This window comes from Ptiloglossa arizonensis, chromosome 2 (genome assembly GCF_051014685.1).
Source record: "Ptiloglossa arizonensis isolate GNS036 chromosome 2, iyPtiAriz1_principal, whole genome shotgun sequence".
Lineage (NCBI taxonomy): Eukaryota > Metazoa > Arthropoda > Insecta > Hymenoptera > Colletidae > Ptiloglossa > Ptiloglossa arizonensis.
Genome location: NC_135049.1, coordinates 18,971,531 through 18,990,454, shown reverse-complemented (window position 1 = coordinate 18,990,454; position 18,924 = coordinate 18,971,531). Strand labels below are relative to the sequence as shown.

Sequence of the window (18,924 nt, the reverse complement as noted above, 5' to 3'; positions counted from 1 at the left end):
TCGTGGCGTCGGCGGCGGTATCGAGCAGAGTCAAATCATTGTGGCAGCGTCGGCGACGGCAGCGGTGGCGGTGACGGCGGCGATAGGTCCCCTTCACCCCGACCCACGTTTGTCTACGTGTACGTCTCTACCTCTTTACCCCGTCACCGGTATCGTCCCCGCCGTGCCTGCCGCCCCCACCCCAGCTCCGCCACCGACAGACAATCCCTCCATTCTCCCCTGCCCGACTCTGAGACTCTCCGGAGCTTCCCCTTCCAGCGACTTTTTTTGTCCGTATACGCCTCGTCCATCGCGACAAGGCAGCTTCCAAGCCTTTTTATCAGTCGACCGAAAAGATCCGTGGGGATCCTTCCGCGGCAGCGCCCCGCGCATCGCTTCAAACCTACCCTCGTGTTGGAAACGCGTTACACACACCTCGTGTTTGAAACGCGTTACACACAACCTCGTGTACACAATTTCGCTCGTTTGAAAAGTATCGGTCAAAAAATTTCCTTTCATTCATGTTTCGGTTCGCTCGCACAGAGAGATCCGTTGTATGTAGATCGTTACCGTTAAGGGAGTACGAACGAAAGCGCGGGAAACGATTTGTGGCTCGATCGCTCGTTATTGAATCGATCGTCTATCGACTCGGAGATAATGATCGACGTGCAATAAGAGAGCGCCGATAATGAAATCGTTTCGACATTAATGCAATGGTATAGAACACGCGTGTCGGGGTAAACGTGTCAAGGTGCCGTCAACGTAGCGCAACGATTCCGGTGACGACACGCAACCAACACACTTTTGATTCGACGAGGAAATCGGACGAAGGTGCGTTTATTTCCATGGCAACGTGACGACGCACGGATTCTTGCCACGGATACGCAACAAGGCACGAGGAACGAAGCGGAAGCTGAAGCGGCGACAAACTACTACCAGGATACGCAAATGTGGTTGGTACTTGTACATTTGCAGCTCAGAAGTTGAGAAACGGCCTCGTGGCGGAGAGCAACCGTCTCTCTCTATCTTGCGCCGCCGCTTGGCGAGTCTGTACAGGAAAAAGTGCGCAGACGCAAATCGCGGTTGCGTGTATAACCCGCGACGCACCTCCTCCACAGGCGTCTCAACACGTCGTGAATTTCTTCTCGGTTCTATTGCTCTCACCCCCCCACCCTCCCCCTCCCCCTACCGATATTTTTCTACGGCGACCCATCCCCGACCGATTTGTCGTTTCTCACCCCCTCACTCCCTTGCAAAAGGAGCGTGTATCGCTCTCCCCACCTCCCCTCCCTCCCCTCCCCGCCTCTCACCGTCGCTCCCCCCCCCCTCTATTTTTCCGTTCGAGCTTTGTTTCGCGAAACTTTTGAAAACGTATCAAACGGTGACCGATACGAAACGAAATAAAGTCGGTAAAACATCGAAGGATAGACGGCGATAACGCATCGCGCGTCGGTAACGTAATCCGCTCGGCTCTATTTTAAAAACTTCGACAGAGACTCGGTGCCCCTTTAACCCGCATTTTCCTTTATCAAAATAATACGCGAAGCGATAAGCGACTGTCGCGACCGCTGGAACCGCGCATGACGTCGTCGGCGGGTAACAGCTTTGCGAGTAGCTGTACGAGCTCGTGGCGACTTTGCCAGAACGAGTGCGCAGTAACACGACGTAAGAAGTAGCTACAAGGTAGAGAGGGAGAGGGTGTGTTCGAGAAAGAAGCCCGAAGAACGAAGGCGTATAGGCAAGGGGAGGTGGCAGGTTTAAGGAAAGGTCTCTGTGGAAAGAAGGAGAACGTGGTCACAAGCGTGAGAACAAAGGGGCGAAAATAAGTGCCCTTTTTGAAGGGTGATCGAGGGTGAGGCGTAAGAAAGAGGAAGACGAATCGAGAGAATGCATTTGTGTAGGTTTCGAAGGAGATAAAAAGAGAAGATGTCAGTTAGAAGGAAAGAGAAAGAAGTCAGGCGATTCGTTCCTTGCGGGCTGTGGTCAGAGTGGGAGAATCAGTGCGAGAAAGAAAGATGGAATGCGGGAGCAGGAGAAAGATAGAGCGAATTCTGAAGTGTGAGTATAGAGAGGGGAAACGAGAAGGACGAAACGCGCAGGATGGCGTGAGGGAGTACAGGGTGTTGCGGAGCGAGGGAAGGGAGGAGTGCGTGACGAGGAGGGTGAGTAGGTGGGGGATATAAGGAGAGGGTGAAGGGTATAGTGGGGGCTCGTGGGTAGGTGGCGGTGGTAGGATTGCGGGAGGTTGTGCGCGCTCGGCTTCGGTGGTTCGGTTGAACGAGGGCGCGCAAACGGGCGGGTGTCGCGAGCGTTGCAAAGCGGTGAAGGGTACCACGAACGGAAAGCACGGCGTGGCGCTAGGCGGGCGTAGGCGAGGTTCCGTGACGGCCGTTCGGTGGCGCAGCAGGAATTCCCAGCACGGCAGGCACCGGGTTGGTCAGCTACGTGGTGTTCGTGCGCCTCTCTCTCTATCGGTGTGTATATGCGCGATTTGCCCCGAGTCCGCGCCTCGACTTGATGACATGGCGTCCTAGCGCTGCACGGGCAAAGTCGCACGTCCTCGGTGGAGAGGCTCTCACCCCGTCGTCGAAACAACCGCATCCCAGGATGCCAAGGTAAGTCGACGTGGTGCATAGTGTAAATTTTCATACGTACCGTGTACGGCATTCTATCGAGCTGTTACGAATTTCGGGTGTCATCGGGAAAAACCGGGCGGTGTCGATAAGCTAAAAAATGTACCGTCGTGCGCCTCGAGCTCGTTTCGTCAAACCAGGTAGGGTCGTTGCCATCGAGCCTACCCTACGAATCGATATTACCAGTGCGGAGGAGAGGACGCTTCTTTCTCTCTCACACTTTCTCGCCGCTTTCTCCCTCCTTATTTCTACACCCATCTTTTACCTCCCGCTCTCTCACTCTATTCGCCCCTTGTTATCTTAGTTTCACTATTCGTTCGTGTCGTGTGCTCGCCGTCGTCGACGTAGTTGCTGTGTGGTGTATATTCAAATCGTAGTGTTTGTATGCTATGCGCAAATGATTTTGTTCGCGCGCGCGTCTGTGTATGTGTGCGCGTGTGTACGTACGTGCGTGCACGAACGCGACGGTGCGATACTGTGTGTGTAAGAAGGGTTAATATCGCGGGAGCGAGAGAGAGGGAAAATTTGCGGGGTAAAAGGAGAGAGGTTAGTTTCACAGTTTCTTGGAAAAAGATCGAGAAAAAGTGTGGCGCGTGCAAGGAGGATACTACGTGGCTTATCGGCGCATCGACGACAGCGTGCCTCTCGACGTGGATTTTCGCTCGACGAGAGGGTTGCGTAAATCTTCTCTCCCTCCTCTTTCCCTCGTCTGTTGGAATCACTCTGTCTTCCTCGTGTACTTCGTCCCTCTCCTCCCTTCCTCTTTCTCTCTCTCGAACGTGTGTCGCGGTCGGGTATGGCGCTGCCCATAGGCGCCGATACGCCCCGGGGTGTCGAGGCTGACTCGACTCGAGTCGAGTCGTTCGTTCGTCCATCCGCCGACCATCCTCCCCCTTGTTGTATTCATTGAGCCGCTTGTTCCCCAGTACGCCTCTGCAGTTCCTTCCCTCGCGAGGGAGCATCGTTGTTGCTGCCGATCGTGCTCACTTCCTCCTCGTGATTTTTACCCGTCTGTCTGTTGTATTTTCGTATTCGGCTAATGTAGCCTTCGACTCACATTGCAATCGTTACCACGTACCATAACAGGTGAGTTGTGTATACATACCTTACTCGTCTTTGCAAATGCGCGAGATCGGATCAGTGCCACAGCCTCGAGCTCGAGCTCGAGCACGTGTCAGAACGTGCCTTTCGGTCGGCAGTGTCACCGTGCGCGCGTTAATTAATCTCTTCGTTACTACATTATAGTGTAAAATTATGTAACCTGTGCCCGTTGGGATAACTGAATTTTTAAAAAACGAGGTGTTTGCTTACATAAAACGTTTGTAATGGGGAAAAAGAAAATATCGTGAATGAGCAAGCACGTGAAGAGTGGAGCGAACGGTGATGTACAGATAGATCGGTGTATTACAGGTGCGTCATGTTTAGTGTGGTACGCGACGTATATCGTTTGTGTATTTACCATCGCTTTTAATTACTTTAGACGATTTACTCGAGAGTGATTTTTCGCGAAAAGTTGCGTATCCAAATTTCTAGAAAGATTTTACTTTTCGAGTTGACGAGCTTATTTATTTCACGGTTTTCAATGTGTGAGAATTTTTTACAGTTACTTGTATCCGCGTTATGTAAACCCTTGCGATTCATTTTTCCGTCAAAAGTACATTTTATGGAATTTTTAAATTTATTCGTGTACACTTTGCGTAGATTTTCAAATGTTTCGCGTTTCGCGTTAAATTAGTAAGGTACAGATTTACCGTTAGTCGACGAATCTAGTTATCTACACAGGGATCCGTTGTTATCTTTGAGATACAGACACACTTGAACAGAGATTGGACTTGGCTTACAACGTTGTACGTCGTAGAATTATTAAGCATTTTTCTTTATAGTCTCGATCATGCGTACAAACATCTTCTGTGACATATATTACCTGGTGTAAAATATTTCACTTTCTTGCTCGGTGAAAAAAGCGTTCATCTATCGACCTCCCGCCAAGTGAAATAACCTAACAACCACGTGGTTTGGACACGTGGTGCCTTTGCTGGCTTATACTACTCCATTTTAAGCAGTGTTGAGAATTCCGTGTGTTGGTACATTCGTTGTATTATTCGCGAACTTTCCTCGCACGACGATCTAATTAAAAACTCAATTCGAAAGAGCGTACACGTTTTCTCTGTATCGCGTGGCAAAGAAAAATATCAATTTCTACGTATCGATAATGCCCACGTGTACTCAGTGAGTAATCTATTTACAACGGTTCTCTAGAAAAATCGAACGTCTCCCGATATTCGAATATATTTCACAACGTTTGAATGGTTATTAACGAATGCGACAATATTTTTCATTCGAAAAATTCGAGAAACCTGTGAATTTTCAAGGACGTTATTTGTAACGTTATTCGTGCAACTGTGACGAATCACGGATACGTTTGAAAAAAGACAATATGACCTGTGCGTAAGCGACAAGTGTTTGGCTTGTGCACCGAAGCTCAACATATCCGTACCCACGTGTATTTCGATGAGAACTTACATGGGACTTCCTGCGGGTTCCTGATTAAAGTAGCGTGTCGATTTTATCATGGTACCCGCGAGGGGTTGAAGCGTCGATTATAGTGGTGATGATGGTGGTCGTATATATAATACGGGGAGGGTTCGACTAAATAGCTTTATGCATGGGGTTCGCCTCTTGTGATGTTAATATTGTGCTAATTTATGAGCGCGACAAGTATCGTTTGTTAATTCCTCGTAGTTGGTGCGCGAATGTGATTTCACAATTTTCAAATCTCCCGCGTGTCCAACTGTTGGTCGATAATACAGATCTCTATCGTCGTGATTCACTTTTAAGTTCGCAGATAGTCTTCTGGTAGATGGATCGAAGTAAACAACGCGTTCTCGCGGCAATACGAAACTTTCCCCGATTAATTCGTCCGGTCGATATTTTTAAACACGGGAAACGCAATCGTCGATTCGGACCTGAAGTTTGACGATAACCTGTTACTTCGTATCTACCATTTGTCGAATTGCACGCGAAAACAAATGTTCGCAGATAGAAACGGAATCGAAAAATATTGTACGTTCGACGCGTTTCCAATTGTTCGTGAACGTACAGAAGCGGTTGTGCGTTGTTGGTGAACGTTTAAGGGTAACTTCGAAGAGACGGCGCGAGCTACCGATTTCTATTTTACGGGCAAAAAGCGTGTACGCGATCTAAGTGCGTGCGCATGCGCATTCGTGTAACGGTGATGACTGTGCAACGTGCTGCCTCTCCCTGTACTCTTCATCCGTTGTTCCTTTTATTACGTGTGTGGATTACGACTGCGTGGTCGTCAGGATATATCCATTACAAGAATATCGGGCTCCGACAGCAGTTTGCACTTTTGCCAACTCGTTGCAGTTTTGATTTTCGAGCGGATAGAGGCGCGACGCATTTTTCACGAATTCGATCGCGTTTCGATCGGGAATCGTTGTAGAATTGTTCCTTCGGGGAACGGTTAGACGGACGAAACGAATTAATCGCTGCCACGGTATCGGTTAGGAAGCGGGGAGCGACCGGTATTTAAAAATAAATTTGGACGAAATTTTCTTTCGTACGATTGTTACGAACAAGTTGCGATGACATCATTTCGGAACGGTGCATGATTTCACTTGGCAATGACGAATACCTCACCCTCCGCGTGTTCTAATTATCTGTCGTTACACGTCATGGTATTTGGAGGGGTGTTGTCGATTGCTCAACAATGCCCGGTAACAATAGATTCCGAGGGTAACGTGTCCAAGGATTTATTCCTGCCGGTCGTTCCTTTGTCCGAAACTCTTTTATCTTCGAAATGATTCATCGGGTGCATCAACAACAAGACTGGTCGGTCGGACGCAGTTGACGCAAAACAAGGATCGGTTTATACTCGCACCTGTTTTCATAACATCGTGCAACTATATCGCGAAATGGGTGTTCAGCTTCGCGCCCTAGTTACACCTGTGTCTAGTATCGTGGAGGCACGTAATACGTTTGCACGACACTGTACGTCACCGAGGTTGCCACGTTTCTCGTGACTGCTGCTTGAAAAACTGAGGTCGTATTGAATAACGAGTTACAGGCAAATTGTTGGTAAATCCTTTAAAGTCGCCGGCCGTCGATCGATTCGGACGATTTTCTTTCTCACGGTAGCCGAGATTACCACAACGTATATATAGGAATCTTGGAATCGAACAATGCTGTCTATTTTTAGCCGAGCGGTTATCGAAATAAATAAAAAAAAAAAAAAAAAGAAAGAAAGAAACAAAACGGATATATCGATCGATCGAACGCGCAATTCGCGTTATTAATTGCGGTTGTCTGCGAACGGTAATTACCGGTGTCTGTTACAAATTAATTAACACCGGCTATTGTTGTAAAATATGGTGTCGGGTGTGTTTCAATGGTCGTTAACGTTGAAATGTTAACGTTAAAAATTCGTAAGGTCGATTTCGTTGTATCCTTGGGGGGAGATCGAGTGATCTTTTCGTAAGAACCGGGGAGAAAAATTTACTGAAAACACAGGGGTGATCATTGCAGCAATGCGCATCGAGGGGCGATCGTGTTTAACGGAGGGTCGGCAACGGTGCATAGATTTAATCGCTCTATGGGAACGGAACGTTGCGTAGGAAATCGCTGAAAAGCCACGCAGCGCGGACCTGGATCTACTACTCTCGTACACAAAAAGTACTCGGCTCGATTAATGTACACTGTTCGGCCAACAAAGTGAAACAGTCGGAAAATATACACGTACACCGCGCGTAACGCATCGAACCCGGGTATTTAACAACGCGTAGGTCGCAAATCGCGCGATTCGACGAGCGCGTTCGAATTCGATTCGACGGTTTTTTTTTTGTCCTTCTTCTTCTTTTTCTTCTTTTTTTTTTCTTCCTTCCCAAGTACACACACCGGTGTTCCCCTTTGCCGGTCGTAAATTTTTATTTTTCCTGTCGTAAACTGTTTCGTTGTTTCGTTGCGCCGGTTCGCGATATTTTTACAACTATCCCGGCGAGGACCTTCGGAACGCGGCAGACGATCTGGTTAGGAAAGTTTCGAGAATCGAGAATGTTCGACTGTGAAAAAATGTAGGGTGGGCGCCAATGCGCGCAGCGAGGTCGGCCGTCGTCGTTGTCGGCGGAAGGGTGGTGGTCGTGAGGGCGAGGAGCGTCAGAGAGGGGTAGGTACGAGGTTGAGGAGGTGTAGGAGGGGTTGGGTGCAGGCTAACAGAAAGAAAGATGGCCGACCTGTCTGTGAGTGCATGCGTGAGTGCGTGAGAGAGCCTTAGACTCGTCTGTGTTCGTAGCCTGGTGTCTGTGGTGGTCACATGTCTGAGAGGGGCAAAAGAGCAAGCTCTTCAGAGCTGAGATTCAACGTCTCGGAATCCTGTGACGGAGCGGCGCGATATTCTTTTCGGGGTTGTCGATGTTGTCTCGGAACAATTTCGAAACGATCGAAGATCGATCGATCGCGTTCTTTCGAAACGCTACGAATTACCAACTCGTCGTAATTAATAGAAATGTATCGTGGAACGAGTCAGAGAATTTTCGCAGCCCTTGATTCTTTTTTCGAAAACGTCGATCGCTCCGGTGTTCGTCGACGCTGAAAATTTTCGTTCGCCGTATTCAGTCGCGGCGATCGTTAATTATTTCGTTACGAATCTCGAATCTCTTGGAACACACAAAACCGTGGCGCGACTTTCCATTCGCGCGCGCGAAACAAGCCGAAAACACGCGTCTCTCCCCGGTGGCGCGCGTGTGTGTTCGCGTGTGCGTTTACTCGGTTGCCGAACGAACGAATCAGAAATGCTGCGAGTATTTCTCCACGAAGGCTCTAAAATGTGGGACACGCTCCTCGGTAGCCAATCCCTCTTCCCCTTTGCCGCAAAATTCTCCGTTAACTTCGTACCTGGTGCTTCCACTACAGCTAACGGAATGAGCCGTACCTGTGCTCGATGCCGACAAACTATCGCGCGTGTACGCGCGCGGGCACATGCACGCGGGCCTCGCGTACACGAAGATCCGTGCTCGCGCTCGCGCTCGCGCTCGCGCCCGTGCCCGCGCCGTGTCCGCGCCGCGCCGCACGGCGCGTGCACACACGCGTACACACATACGTACGCGTCCGACTCGGGGAATGTGTGAACTGCGAGCGCGTTCATCGTTCCAAGCACATCCTGGCACTCCCCCAGTGGGAGGAGGTGCGACAAGGGACAGATATCCGAGTACACACTTGCCTCACTCGATTCGAAACACTCCCGAATTATATCACCACCGCGCGAGGAAAAGCCTGGTCGCGGTACGGGAGAGGTTACCCCAAATCGCTGCTTTAAACGGCTCGCCGTCGAGCGTTTATTTCGTGGGTGGCGATATTGATTATCACGAGCCCAACCTATCCGCTCACGGTATTCTTTCTCTGGCCATTATCGATGCCCGAGGGGATGTTACGAAGTGACTTTTTCGCCGATCGTGTTTTGTACCGACTTGAGGGGACGGGGGGATGTGGGGTACGGGGGAGGGAGGAGACACCGTAGAATTTCGAACGGTCGCGCGAGGCGTGTTGCGTCACGCTCTTGTATTCTCCCGCATCGAGCGTCTCTGTCTACCTCGACCTATCTTTTTTATCCGTTTAGCTACCTATTTCGCTCGTTCGTTGCACACTCCGTTGGTTTCGACCTCGATCCACCGTTAAAATTCGGTCGATCGATTAAGCAACCCTTATTCTAGACCGAGCGACCACCTCCGGACGCCTCTATCTCTTTGGCCCCTTTCTTTTCCTCCTCGTTCCGATTCTCGTTCTCGTTTGCCCTCCTTGGCCGTTAATTGCGTAAAAAAGCACGCACGGCTCAGGAAACTCGGTTGAATTTCACAATGTTTGCGGATCCGTTCGGCCAGTGTCATTATCGCGAGCGGCGACGCGCACGCGCACGCGCGCCGCTCGACGACGAGGAAAAACGGGAAAATATCGCGACGGTGCAACCGTGACGGACCGCAGAATTCCTTGCAGAAACGATTTTGTCGACTGACACGTACATCCTTGAGCGATGACTCAGCGAAACGTTTCTCTATCGATACGTATCTCTCGCCTGGCCGACGGGTAAGAATAATCCTAGGATAAAAACTAGCGTCTTGAAAGCGCTATTAATGGATCCCGGAGTATACCTAGGCACCTTTAGATAGCCGTGCATGCAAGGTACGTACCCGTATCCTCTATACGCGGAAGCGTTGAAACAGTAAAAGGTAGGAGGCAGAGTACGGCGTGGAGAGGGTATAAGGAGAGGAAACAAAACGAGAAAGAGAGCGAACAAGAGTACTGGGGGTACCCGGCCAAGGAGGGAGAGAGTCGGTGAAACGGGAGAGAGACAGGGAGGACGAGCGACGATTTCAGGCTCTCGAAACGCAGCGGTATTTGCCGCGCTTTGTCGTTCGTTTTGTACCTCGGCGTGACTCTGCCGCTGGTGCTGATTACGCAATGCGTGGCCATGAGAGGAGCGAGTCGCGTAGACGCACGTACGAGCGCGCACACATCCTCGCTTTAAGGACGTGTGCGCGTTACGACGAGAATTTAGCGCACGCGTGTGCGTGCCACGCATACGAACACGCGAGACGCACGTGCGTGAGCAACAGGCGTGCGCGTGTGGTGGTGGTGGGGGGCGGGAGGGAGGGGGGCGTGAGCGACAACGCGAACGAGACGAGCGCACGCGCGCGCGCGTCCGCGCCCGCGCACACTGTCCAACCGAAGTCGAACGAACGTTGTGTGCTGTGTACGGGCGCATCTCTCGGTGTCCGTCGACGATGGCCCACATCTCGTTGTGTTTACAACACAAATTGCGATCGGGCACGCGTGCCGAAGTGTCCCGTGGTCCGTGAGAGACAGAGACGAACAAACACACGCAAGAGCGAGAGAGCGGGAGAGAGAGAAAGAGAGAGACGTGGCTCTCGAACCGTACTACTCGTCGTGTGCGCGTCGTCCGTCGTCGTCTGTTCGTAACACGCGGTTACTTTTCTGTCCACGGGCGAGTCGCGCGATCTTCGCGCAAGATCCCTCTATCCACCGCGGAAACCTCGTTGTTTTCGGGGTCAGCCGCGTCGGGAGAGACGCGCTCGTTCCTCTCTACGGACACTCGCGGCCAAACTCGTGTGTGTACGTGCAGGCGTGCGCGCGCGCGCACGTTCCCTCGTGCGTGTGCATGCGCGGCAGGAGCGATAATGCCGCGTTTTTGTGTGCATCGTGAGTTGCCTTGTAGACGCGATGAATATACATAGGCGTGTAACCTAGGAACAATGGGGTCGGTTATGATGACGATGTCGGTCGGAGAAGTCGCCTCGGTGGCGATGATGCCGATGGGTAATCGTGGTGACCGTGATAGTTAAGGGAATGTAACGGGACGAAGTTCGTACGATGGACGGAGGAGCGCAAGCGGATACGTCGCCGTTTGGTTACCCTAACCTAGCGCGCGGCGCTCGCGTATGTACTTCTCGGCTCGCACGAGTTTACAACTTGTTGTTTTTCTTTGTTCATTCGGGCGCCGTTTCCCGAATATTGTTCGCACGATTCGATTAGAAACCGTCCACGAAGACGAACGCGGGCGGGTTACGTATATCAAACGCGTTACAGCTCGCGTAACTCGATTTGATATAGAAGTCGTAAATATCGTTTAATCGAGCTTTATCGCTGGCAGTGCACGGTCGCACGCGTGATCGAACGTATCGTACGGTCGTTAGATCCCCGACGATTCGCTTTCGTGCTTCTCGTTTAACGAATTTCTCGATTTCCCGTTATTAGAGCGAAACGTTCGTTTAATCGGTATTAGAGAGACCGTCTTACGTTCGAACGTCATGGTACTTTTAATGAGACGAATGATACGGGATCGTAGGAAGTAATTCAGCGCTTAATTATACTCGGAGAGTGTTCCGTCGTTAATACTCGAATACATGTACGCGTACGTACGGGTGGGCTCTTGTTGATAACCTGAATAACGATTCGAATCCGACAGTGACGTTTCGATCGACACCAGAAACGACTTTTATTTCACGGTATGCTCCAACGTACGAACGCGTCGGGTTTTTTTTTTCTCCCCCCTTTCGTGTTTCGGTCGAAAACTGGTCGAACACGGCGGTGTATCCGCGCGCGACTAAACAAATATAACTAAGTGGCGGCTCGATGCTGGTTATATACGTGCACCTTTCGAGGAACGCAATTGTGTACACTGTCATGGTCTTCATTTACGTCTGTTTCTTGCCGTCGTCGGTTCGTTCTTACGGTCGACTTTCTTGCACGGTTCATTGAGTACGTTCGGCAATTGTTCGCCGTCTAGATATCTATTCCGAATCGAGTGGATTATCGATGAAAATATTCTGCAAACATCGCCGGATAGATAATGACGCCAACGTAAGGAGAAAAATTCCAGTTGATTCAACAGTACCCTGACGTAACCGTGTCGAACGATATCGGTAGAGTAAATAGTACTCGACGATTTTTTTCGTAAATACTGTTGTGGTTGTCCGTCGCGTCGCGGGTAGTCAGAATTTGTTTTCCAACGGAATGTACAGCGATTGCAGCATCCTTTTAGAATCTATCTCTCTTCGCTTTGCGCGCGCGGGCTCACGCGCACGCCTCAGTGTATGCCCCCGCGCGCGCACACACGTGTATGTGTGTGTGTATCGTTGTCGATTACGTGAAGCGTGGACGGTTTTTTTCTTTCGTTTTTTTTCTTCCCTTTTTTCTTTTCGTTTTTTTTCTCTCCTTTTTACACGCTAGGAGGATACAGAAACGTTCGCACAGCCGGCTGATCGATACCATCGTCTGCTTCGACAACACCATCGCGACGCGTCGCGTCGCGTCGCGTCGCGTTCGCGGGGCGCTTCCACTTTTGCACGGCCGATTTAATAAAGCAACCGAGTGTTCGCACGATTTTATTACGTAATCCCATTTATCAGGAACGCGCTCTCGAGGTTGCGCGACCGATGTCGAAAGAAGGAAGCACACAACCAACGATCGAAACTCGCGCCACGACATTTCAGAAATCCTCGATCGCGGTCGTTAATGCACACTGTGCACCGCATCATGATGACGTGCCATTCACCGTGAAAACCATTCACTCAGGCTGCTAACAAGGTCGAGCAAGGTCGAGCACAACCATCCTGCATTTATATCCAATATATACAACCAATGTGTGTCTATATATACATACGTATATACATCATACATAAATACATACATACATACATCATACATACAAACATCATATATACATACATACATACATAGGTACGTACTCACATACATACGTACATACATCATACATACATACATACATACACACACACATACATTCGTACGTACGTACGTACATACGCACGTACATACACACATATATATATATAATGTGTATATATACATAATATATATTTATGGCGACGAGTCGCGACGTTGGTTGTGGGTGGTACGCGTGCACACGTACGAAGGAAGGCGTGTATTGTTGTGTGTACGTGTATCGAGATTTGCGCGCGAAACCAACGGAACCCGGTATCGATCCGAATGCGTAGAAAATGCTATTGATTCTCCCGGCCGACCCGTCGACCTCTTCTCCACGTTGTGCAGTCGCGAGGACCGAGGAGGCGGAGGGGCAGGATCCTCTCTCTTTTCCTTTTCCTTTTACTCTCCTCCTTGTATCGTGTATTAAGAAAGTTGCTTCCTGTTTCCTTTCCTTCCCGATTTTTCGAGCACTCGACGATTCGATAGGGAAGTTCCATCGGTAGAGGAATTCGGTTAACGCGAGCGCTGCTCGAATGTTTTGAGTTAGGGTTTTTTCTCTCTCTCCCTCTTTCTCGTACCTGGCGTAACTGTTTACAGTGTCACGGCTACGGATAAACGATTGTTTTTCTCGTCACAGGCTTGTCGTTTAGCTCGTATCTGAGAAAGATACGTTACTTTCGTTGCTACTTGGAATTATTTTTGCTCGATCGAAAATCGAGTTGCGGGCATCTTCGAAACAACGAATTCGTTCGGTCGTTCGGCAACGATTATGTTAATTGTTCGCAACTTTCGCGTTACTCCAAGCAACGGGAATCGCGGAATATAGGAACTTTTCTACTGGAAAATCCTGTTTGGTGAAACACGGGCTCGACTGTTTTCTATCGAGGATATATCTAGTCAGCCATAAGTCACTCGACACTTGCCAGTATGACTTGGAAAAATGCAAATTATAGATAGGTACAGATACGATTTCTCGAAGCGATGTTATTACCTGGTGCAGATATATGTACTCGTTTTAGTTGGTACCCTTTTGATTGAAATTTATAATGCATATGCTCGATCAATGTTTCGAAGATCGCGTGTTTAAAATTGAAGGAGAATTTTTGGAGAATATTGCGGAACGACGTTGGTCCAGAAATACTGGAAAATTTAGTCGACGGAATGATTAATTAAAGAGACAATTTTCAATCGCAGTGGATGATACGTCGATGAAAAGAAAATTTAAGATTGTTCGCTTTTTAATAAAATCCCGATATAGAACACGATTCACATTTGTTCGGTAATTTACAGAATTAATAAGTTCCATTTCATAATATCGATTTGTTCTTATTCCGTGTTTACTGAATTTCCAATGAGTATCCGTTGGTGATCATTGATTCAAGCTCAAGTCGATCTTTTTTTTTTAACCCATCTGTACGCAATTCCCAAAATTTTTCTACAATTTTGCTAATTCGTAGGAAAATGATATTAGAAATACGGGAAAACTGTGAAAAAAAAAATTGTTTTTATTTATTCGGTTATTCTTACGTTACACAAACATTGGTTCATCATTGAGCATTTACATAATATGTTACACGTGAAGAATGACTGCGCGCTGTTCCGTATGTGTGTGTATTATGAAATTGTCGGTGTAAAACCGAGTTCGTACAAATACACATATGTTACGACTGTAGCAGCGTTTCCATGTTACGATAAATGATCGATGCAATGTAAAATAGCTGATAAATTCAGCTTTCCCGGATTTTTTTATTTAGATCAATTTCATAATTTACCGACACATTGAATTCGTTATGCAAATGATAAACTGACTACGTATACAGGGTGTTCCTAAATTGGGTAACCGAACTCGTGAAATATATTTCATTAACAGACACAAGTTTCTGAATAATTCTTTTTCGAATTACCAATTTCGAAAGTTGAACGTTAACGGAATTATGAGCTATCGACATTTTATTTACTATTGCTTGGCCAAGTTAGTGAAACGTAACCAATTATGTATGAAATAATATTACGAATAATAGTATCAGTCTATCGAGAATTTCGTTGAAAATATTTTTCTTAACAAGTAACTGTAAAAAATGATCGCTTAAGAGAGAGAAATTTTCAAACACATTTTCTTACATTTTTTCCACCATTGAAATAAATAATACATCCCCAAAGTTCGGCTACACATTTTAGAAATCTCGTACGCGCAACTACACGAGCGGTAAAATTTATTTAACGTTACGTTTTGAATAAAATACAGTTACATCTACACCGCCCATATTCCCTACGTATACATACCCATATAATCCCACTGCAGAAGGAATATGATCACTCTTACATACTAGTACTATATTTCTTCCCGCTGCAGCTGGGAGTGCGGATAAAACTGCACGAAAAGGTGAACAATGTTTCGGCATAAAACACTTTCTCGTAAAACGTACCTTCCTCTTAAAGATTTGGTCTCTCGTAGCCAGTAACAATTTATAAATTAAAATTTCGCCCGTTATCGTTTTTTATTACGAAAAAATTCACTCGAATACCGTTACTCCGAGTTCCGTAGCTCGTTATCGTCGTTCACCTAATCGAACTCGTATTCGAAGAGAATTGCACGTACGACGTGCGTATAAACAAATTTTATTTCTCTCTCGTCCCGTAGCGAAGTTATTTCGCGAATTTCTCGAGACGTTTCTTCGATCCCCGAAACCAGGACCAAAAGTCTTCTTTTTTAACAAGCTGTTGACGCCGTACAATTGGTCGGTTCTCGTCGTGGGACGATATTAGGTACCTGTTCGGCTATTTCTAGCTTTTTTCCTTGTCGTGCATAACGAATTCCGCCCTTCGTCCGACCGAGGAAAGTCGTTTCTGTCGGATCTTCGTGGTCTTGGTGAAACAAACGTTGCGTACGTGACCGTGATTGGGTTGGTGAAGGGGTGAGGAGAGAATTACATAAAAGGCACGAACCGAGCGAGTCGCCTATTCGCCCAACCTACGTCCTCCAGGGTCGTACACCCACGTTCATACTTCGTGCGTATCGTCTCGCGAGCTTATATGGATTATGTATGCAGGCGTTATTGTACATATACGTGAAACGTTTAGAGGACTCTCGGTCAGGACCGAATACGATTTTAAATAGACTCTCCGCGTGCACGAATTCCGGCGGCCATCTTTCTTTCGCTACGTCGAAACTCGGAAAAAAATTAACCCCGCGCGATTCGAATTACTTTTCCATTTGGAGCAAAAAAAAGAATTGCAAACCGACGAATCGACAACGAAACATAAATCGAAGAGTTCGGCGGAACCGATGTATCTCGATTGAACAGATTTCTTAATGTTTCGTGAGCCGATATTCGTTCGAAACGGATTTCTCGGTGGTGTAGTCGTTTCGAAACCACAACGAGGCGCGTGGAAAAGAGGATGAAATCACACTTGGAAAATATAAGCACACGCGGTGACGACTCCGGAGTCATAGACGGAATTACAAAGGCGTGAACGATACACATAACGCCGTTGCGATCCGCTCGTCGCGTAAACGTAAATTGTCCGATCCGCGTTGTCTCGTATCGCGTTACGATGGTCGTTCAAAGACGAGGCAAGGTTTCACGAGAGACGACCGAAAATTGATCGAATTTTTCCTATTTGCTTTCCTGTCCCCCTAGATCACGAGAAGGAAGGATATGATAAACTGTGGCCGATGAAGGAGAGAGCACGAGCGCGAGCACGAGTACGAGCAGGAGCACGAGCAAGAGCAAGCGTCTTCGTCGAAGAAGGCGAGAAGAAGCGACGACGAGGCGGCGGGAGCAATACCAATAAAAAGATCAACACTAGATCTGATGTTAGCGGACATTAACGGTAACTTGGCGGATCTGAGAAGCGAAGCGATGGCGTCGCAGAGGTTTTGTCTGCGCTGGAATAATCATCAAAGTAATCTACTCTCCGTTTTCGACCAACTGCTCCATGACGAGTCGTTCGTCGACGTTACGCTGGCCGTCGAGGGTCAGCTACTCAGGGCGCATAAAATGGTGCTGTCGGCGTGTAGCCCCTACTTTCAGGTAAGAACACCGAACCGTTCGAACAATGGTGGACCGAGTCGAAGCTCGTGATACGCGTACACGCGCTTCGTATCGAAGAAACGACCACTCGCATTCTAGGACAGTATCAATAATTCATAATCCGCGGATTAATTCACGAGAGAGTCGTATCAATAATTCATAAACGGTTTCCCATCTCGCGGTGTCCGCCGGAGGAACCTATAACCGATCGTCTCCCCTTGTATTTTTGCAGGCCCTTTTCGTCGGCCACCCCGACAAGCACCCGATAGTCATTCTGAAAGATGTCCCCTACGTGGACATGCGCAGCCTTCTGGATTTCATGTACCGCGGGGAGGTCAGCGTCGATCAGGACAGGCTCACCGCCTTCCTGAGAGTCGCCGAATCCCTAAGGATAAAGGGCCTGACCGAGGTGAACGAGGACAAATGCGACTTGCCCAGTATTACCTCATCGTTGCTTGGCAATCAGAACACAGTACCTCCGCCACCACCGAATCTACATAGAATAAACCAAATTGGGCCTCACCATCACGTATCACAGAAGAGGATGCACCATATGTCGAACCATCCTCTACTCGGTTCGGCCCTGTCCGCGCCTAAACGGAAACGCGGTAGACCGAGGAAGCTGAGCGGTTCATCCGACACGCCGATCGGCGAGATCACCGGCCAGGAGCTTCAATCTTGCTCGGGCGCGGATCTCGTACAGGGCTCGCCCGAGATGATGGAGATGAAGATGAGTATCGACTTTCAGAGCGAAGGGACCGGGAACACCGGTAGGAGCGGAAACGCAAGCGGCGGCGGTGGCGGCACTAGCGGCAGCGGTTGCGCCGGTAACACCGGTAACAACAACGCCAACAGCAACAACGTTGGGAACTCGGGCTCGGCGGCGACCAGCCTGGCGGCATCCTCCTTGTCGTCATCGAGAAAGGACGAGCCGACGGAAAACGGCACCGACACGCCCGAGTCGCTCGCGCCACGCGTGAAACGCGAACCCGAGCCGACGCCCAGCACCTCTGCCCAAGGTGAGATCCTCGACGCGATCCTCACCACTCGTCGAGGAATGTACACCACGGCTCGACCATTCGAGATACTTTGGAACTTTACGCGCAAACGTGCTCTACGAGCGAAAAAGAATGGATCCTTTTTCTTTTTCTTTTTCTTTTTGGTATAGAGGCGATTCTCCAGGGTCGACCCCACTTAATCCTTGTGTGCACAGACGAGCATTTGTGTCATTACGATTATTGTACTCTTGTAAACATATTGGAAAACGTGCTTACAATTTTGAGCAATGTTTAGACTTATACGCTCGATGTAGACGAGAGGAACGAGATGACTTTAGCATGGTACTGTATCGTGGTTTAGAGTTATTTCTTTCGTTAGATTGTTTGAAACGCTTAGTGTGTTACAGGAAGAGAAAATATAGAGCTTAAGGAATGTATGAAATAAATCGATATCTGTCGTCTGAAATGTTGAATCTTTTGGTTGTGCACACAAGGTTTAATCGATCCAAGTTTTCTTTCTGCGAAGAAGCGATTCTATGGGTGAAAACACTCTCTTGAAGAAACTACGTGTTTATTGTAAATATCTTCTAAATTATATAAGACACAAAGGTCGATGATTTGACTGCAAAGAATTTTCGACAAAATTGTTTCTTCTTCAAAATTCCCCCGAAAGTTCTCCAGAAAACTTTCCACTAAACTTGTTTTCCGTATCTTGTACAATTTCAAAGATATTTACGATAATACGTAAACTTGGATTTCCTTCGAGGAATTGCCTTTACCCTCGGTATCGTTTCTTCGCTGAAACGACAAATGGATCAGTTAAGGGTCACTTGGATCGCGTTTGCGCAAAGTTTGAAATTTGAAAAAAATACTCGAGTTGTCGAACATTTCTTGTCGATGTTTACGAATCGATCGTTCCGCGTCTCGATGCACGACGCGCGATCATCGACCAACTTTTAACCGATTCAATTTATACTTCAGCCTCCGACGAGACGTTCGCGCGGCCACACAGTAGACAAGGAA

At 48.2% G+C, this 18,924-nt stretch overlaps 1 protein-coding gene across 9 annotated transcripts in view; it reads left to right on the top strand.

Annotated features, from left to right (window-relative positions):
* Window positions 1-339: 339 nt before the first annotated feature.
* The window catches only part of Ttk (zinc finger and BTB domain-containing protein ttk), a 51,499-nt gene continuing 32,914 nt past the window's right edge, over window positions 340-18,924 (top strand). For 3 of the 9 annotated variants that reach the window (XR_012991012.1, XM_076303934.1, XM_076303935.1), the window contains exons 1-4: window positions 2,237-2,594; window positions 16,511-16,903; window positions 17,136-17,922; window positions 18,883-18,924. The exon at window positions 18,883-18,924 is cut by the window's right edge and continues 18 nt beyond it. Coding sequence is in view for 8 of the 9 variants with exons in the window: in XM_076303934.1 (XP_076160049.1) it covers window positions 16,685-16,903; window positions 17,136-17,922; window positions 18,883-18,924 (1,048 nt within the window). In the remaining variant the exon portion in view is untranslated. Of the gene's footprint in view, window positions 933-2,234; window positions 2,595-2,673; window positions 3,699-10,833; window positions 11,079-16,510; window positions 16,904-17,135; window positions 17,923-18,882 lie in introns of those variants that run through there. The other 6 variants (XM_076303927.1, XM_076303933.1, XM_076303928.1 and 3 more) reach the window with 5 other exon arrangements.